The 5,836-nt window shown below is 40.9% G+C and overlaps 1 protein-coding gene across 1 annotated transcript in view; it reads left to right on the forward strand.

Moving 5' to 3' along the window:
- cbln12 (cerebellin 12) overlaps positions 1-1,245 on the forward strand; it is a gene marked incomplete at its 5' end in the record, with an annotated part of 7,543 nt that extends 6,298 nt beyond the window's left edge. Inside the window, 2 exons of the mRNA XM_037682113.1 lie at positions 840-966; positions 1,048-1,245. Of these exons, the coding sequence (XP_037538041.1) occupies positions 840-966; positions 1,048-1,245 (325 nt within the window). The remainder of the gene's footprint in view (positions 1-839; positions 967-1,047) is intronic.
- Positions 1,246-5,836: the final 4,591 nt, after the last annotated feature.

Here is a 5,836-nt window from a genome sequence, read left to right on the forward strand (position 1 = left end):
TTTTTTTTTCATTTAGCCTTTATTTATCCAGGTTAGTCTCATTGAGCCACGAGAACTCATTTTCAAGAGAGACCTGTTTAGGGAGCAGATGGTGGGGGTTAAGGGCCTTGCTCATGGGCCCAGAGTGGGGAGAATAAGGGTGGGGGCAAGTGTGGGTGTTTCACCTACCCCACCCACAATTTTGATGTTGTCGGGGCCGGGGCGTGAACCGGCGATCTTCGGATCACAAGCCCATCTCTCTAACCTCTGCGCCACCACTCCCCGGGTATATATATGTATCTCTGTTGCAGGTCCAAGACTGTGGAATGAGTTGCCACTGTGTGTCAGGCAGGCTCCCACACTCACAGTCTTTAAGTATCACCTGAAAACCCACTTTTATTCCTTTGCCTTTGACACGGTGTGATTTGTTTTGATCCAATCTGTAGTCTACAGTGTTGTCCATTTAGTTATTATCCACTGCTATTTCAATATATATTTTTATTTTATGTTTTTGTGTCTGCTGGGATCATTTGTTTCTTTTGTACAACACTTTGGTTGGCCTTGTTGCTGTTTTAAGTGCTCTATAACTAAATTGGTATGGGATGGTATATATATATATATGTATATATACGTATATATATATATATATATATATATATATATATATATATATATATATACAGTATTTATACAGTATATGTACAGCATTTATACAGGATATGTACGGGTAATATACAGTAAAGTATATATACAGTATTTATACAGGATATGAAAAGTTTCTGTCAACAGTTCTCATTCCTTTTCTCTCTTTATATTTTCCTGCACACATCCCTCATGCTGCCTTTATTGTTCCTTCCATCTGATCAGATTATGGTTAATGTGGGGACTCATTTTGACCAAGAGAGCAGCGTCTTCATGGCTCCACGCAGAGGGGTGTACAGCTTCAGCTTCCACGTTGTGAAGGCCTACAACAGGCAAACAATTCAGGTACACTTCTCTAAAGAATCACAGCTGACATTCCAGAGGATCCATGCGCTTCATCTAACTCCCAGGTTTTCCATGTCTTAGGTCAGCCTGATGGTGAACGGCTGGCCCATGATTTCAGCGTTTGCAGGGGACCAAGATGTGACCAGGGAAGCTGCCACCAATGCGGGGCTGGTGATCATGGAGAAGGGGGACAAGGCTTACCTCAGACTGGAGAGGGGCAACCTGATGGGAGGCTGGAAGTACTCCACCTTCTCTGGTTTTCTGGTCTTCCCTTTGTGAGAAACACGGACTGTGGAGGATGTAATGGGAGTACAACTCCGTTCTGAAAGAGTTAGAAAGTTGTGTAAAATATGACTAAAACCAGAATGCAGTAAATCTCCTAAATATTTTATTTTTAATGAAACATTGTAAAAATATCAAATGTCTTAATGAAAAACTAAGATATTTTTGGCAGCAACACATCTGAGTAAAGTTGCTCCAGGTCCATGTTTCCCTCTGGTCAGAACCCCCTCGTCTTTTAACAACAGTCCATAAACCTCTAGGACCTGAGGAGACCAACTGGAGGAGGTTTTGGAGGAGAATGTTTATGTACCAATTGTATCTGATGGAGAAATCTATAGCTGTTCAATAGTCCTGGGTGTTCAGTTCAATTCAATGTATTACGCTCTCTGTCTAAGGAAGCAGCAGATTGTGATGAATCTTCACCTCATCACAGTCTCCCATCCTGAACAAGCACAAAGGAGACAGTGGAAAGGAAAAACTCCCTTTAACAGGAAGAAACCTCCAGCAGAACCAGGTTCAGGACGAGCGGCCATCTGCTTTGACCAGCTGGGTTTGAGAGGACAGGAAGTAGAGACAAACAAACAGAATGACAGGTCCAGATGAACTTTCTATAGGAGGAAAGATGAAAAACATGCTAAGATAGAAATAATTACAAATACAAACATGTAGTAAAGACAGCAGCAGAGTGAGGAAGTGTGGTCAATTTGTCTTCCAGCAGTCTAAGCCTATAGCTGCAGAACTAAGGGATAGCTCAGGAAACCCAAGCCAACCTTAACTATAGGATTTATCAACAAGGAAAGTCTTAAGCCCAGTCTTAAAACTGGATAATGTGCCAGCCTCACGGACAGAAACTGGAAGTTGGTTCCACCAGAGAGGAGCCTGATAACTGAAAGATCTTCCTCCCATTCTGCTTTTGGAAACCCTAGGAACCGCAAGTAAACCTGCAGTCTGAGAGCAAAGTGCTTTGTTCGTAAAATATGATATGTAAGATCTGTAATATAAGATGGAGCTAGGTTGTTGAGAGCTTTGTAGGTTAGAAATAAGATTTTGAATTCTATTCTGGATTTGACAGGGAGCCAATGGAGAGAAGCTAAAACTGGAGAGATATGATCTCTCCCACTAACTCCAGTTAAGACTCTGGCAGCAGCATTTTGGATCAAATGAAGACTTTTTAAAGAAGTATTTAGACACCCAGATAATAAACCATTGCAATAGTCCAGTCTAGACGTGACAAATGCATGAACCAGTTTTTCCTGCATCATTTTTAGATAAGATGTTTCTAATTTTAGTGATATTACACAGGTGGATGAAAGAGGTCCTGGTAACGGGTTTAAAAACCACAACCTATGTCATGTCTGAGTTTAAAAGCAGAAAATTAAGGGTCATCCAGGTTTTTATGTCTTTATGCTTGCAGTCTAAGAAACTGATTGGATGAATCAGGTTTCGTGGTTCTTTGCTGGATGGAAGACCATGTTGTTCTAAAACCTGTTGATACTTTTCTGCTCTGATGGAGTCTTTCCAGATGTGTAAGCTGCCAATCTCAGCAGCACTAATGCACCCCCATACCATCAGAGAGGCAGCCTTTTGAACTGAGGGCTGATAACAGGCTGGATGGTACCTCTCTGTTCTTTGTTTCCAAAAATAATTTCAAACTTCACTTTTTCTGAGCACAGGACTGTTTTCCTCTTTACTTCAGTCCATTTCGGTCCAGAGAAGACAGGTGTCTCTGAATGGTGTTCACTTGTGTTTTCTTTGCCTGATAGAGCTTTAAGCAGAATGTCTGAATGACATGGAGAGCTATTTGCTGTGGAACTGTTCCTGCACCCATCCAGAACAGAACCAGACCTGGTTTGATGGCTGAAGTCCAGAAGATCACAAACATCTGCTTTTAAATTTTCAAACTTGTCCTTTAAAATCAGAAATATCCCAAGATTATTTAAAAATGTTGTTAATATCATGAAATTATCGTGTTTTGCCAAAGAATTTATTATATTTTTGCTTAAATGTTGCATGTTTGAAATGTTTCATGGTAAATAAATGACAGGTTTGTGAGCATTGCCAGTCATTGCATTCTGCCTTTTGTTGCATTTTACTCAACGTTCCACCATTTTCAGAGCTGGGGTTGTATTTCAACATGATGCATGAAAGGATGAGGTTCATACAAGCTAGAGCTAAAGACAACAGAAGTTTCTCCTGAACAAAAGGTTAAAAGTTAAAAAGCCACATAAAATATTTGCTTGCTGTGTCATGTGTATAAATATTTATTGAGTTTGCTTGAAACATATTTTATTTATGACAGATTTATAAATGTGCACTGTGTGCTTCTGTGCTAAATCTCTGTGAAAGCCTTAAACTTTTATTTGTTCATTTATTGTTATTTCAAATATTTATATCAGCAAATAGCATCGTGTCCAGCTTTAAAAGAAGACTTGTCCTTCATCTGCTGTACGACCGATCCTGATCACCTGTCAGTATCCTGAAAAATATGTTTATTTATTAAAAATATTTATATCAAGGACAAAAAGTGGAAATAAAATTCAGTTTGGATGAGCATATCTTTGCATACGATAATTCATGATTTATTTTCTTGAATTCCAGCCAGTGTGCGTGTTTATTCTGCCACAGATAATTTTGCTGTCCTCTTTCATGGCGCCACGACAGCGGTTTGCAAATATAGCTCCCACCAGCCGAGCCGGTGCTGGCGAGGCCCTCGGAGACCAGCATGGGATGATGCAGCACGAGCGCAGGGGTACGGTGGATACTCCTTGCAGGGCCGCAGACAGATGGAGGGTTTGGCGAGTGGGCCGGCTCATCCCTGCAGGACTTCCATGGATAAAGTGTGGCGCGCTGTCACTTGTAGTCTCTCACGCTTCCCTGGTTCAGAACCACCTCGCAGTATTTTTCTTGGTTTCTCACCCGCCTCTCTTTATTTATATATAAAAAGATCTTGAAAATAGAAGATATTTGTTCGGCTGTCAAATAAAAATGTTTATTTGGCAGTAGATTGGAGTTTGTGTGGACATATTGTCATTTTTCATTATTTTTATTCTTCTGTTGCATGTTTGTCAAGAAATTATTCTGTAAATATGACTTCACTTAGTCAACCAACCATTTCGAGTAGCTTCCTCTGGGGCCCCAGTGGGCCCTCAAGATGTGCACAGTTTCTGTGAAGCAGGAAGTCTTGCAGCAACTTTTAATGAAAATTAATTCAATTCAGTTTATTTATATAGCACCAAGTCACAACAGAAAGCATCTCAGGGCACTGAGCAGAAATATTCATATACATAAAAAGTCAGTTAATAGCATTTATCTGAGGCGCACACTGCTTTGAGTCTAACTTTGTCACAGACTCTCAAATTAGATTAATTAAACAGTTACATTTTGCAGGAGATCGTTTGCATGTGGCCTTTTTGTGCAAAGAGCACATGAGCTTTTCATTATTGTCTGCTGCCGAGCAAGAAAGGGGGATAATATCTTATAAGCTACTAGATGGATTTTTGGAGTCAACATCAATTCAAGATGGCCACCACAATAACGCAATCTTAGCAAACACAAAAATGCACTACAGATATCTTGCTATGCTTTGGTGTGAAAGCAGCTCCCGATCACCCAAACACAGGCTGAGCACAACATGTCCCGTGATATTTTGGCCTAAATGTTTGGCATTACCTTTTGAAGTCAACCACGTTTGTCTGTAAGCAAAATATGTAATGAACCACTGGACGGACTTAATGAAACCCTCAGAAGGTACTGATGTACATCTGCAGCTGATACAGATTTGGAGTCAATCCAAATCAAAATGGCCCCCACAGCTAATTGACCGTCCATAAGCCAGTTTCACAGATCTAAAATTTGGTGTTATGAGCTGAGCAAAAATAATTTACAAGTTAAATTATGTCATAAAATGTCATTAGTTAACTTCAAGGAACGCTAGGTCTTTTATTGTTTTGTATAATGCTGGTGAGTTCACACATACAAACAAAGCTGCTGCTACATTTCAACAAAAACAGAACTCATACCAGCAATTCAGTCTCTGACCACTAGAGAGCGCCACAACCCAACCGCGCGCTCATGAACGCGCACAGACGTTCTTACTGTTACCTGAAGAGAAAGCTGTCAGAAATACCTGAGGTCAGCGCATAATAATGATCTAAAAAATGTGGTCTGACATTCTACACATGAACAGTGGTGTGTAAACAGCGCACCGAGGCTGCACTCAAAGTTCATTTCTGAGCTGCAGCCGAGGCATTTAAAGCGCTGAAAATGAGCCGAGCTATTTAAAGAGCACGTTTGTTTTTGTTTTCTCAAAAAGTCCCTAACGATCTCATAGTTTTTATCACGAGCATCGTTCGGCTGTAAAGCAGAAAGGCTGAAGATCACCGAGTCAAAAGATCTCGGCTAGGCCGCATTTATTGTTTTCTCAACCGAACTACGTCTCTTGTCCCGCCCTCAAGGGGCGGGCATTAGAAATGATAGATGGCCACTTGCACCAATGAAAGGACAGAACTGTGCCGGCTCGTGGGGGAACCGACCAATGATCGTTCGATCGGATCCGAGGGGCACGCTTACTCTGGCAAGAAGTTAGTTC

This window comes from Nematolebias whitei, chromosome 9 (assembly GCF_014905685.2).
Source record: "Nematolebias whitei isolate Nwh7 chromosome 9, NemWhi1, whole genome shotgun sequence".
NCBI classification, from domain to species: Eukaryota; Metazoa; Chordata; class Actinopteri; order Cyprinodontiformes; family Rivulidae; genus Nematolebias; species Nematolebias whitei.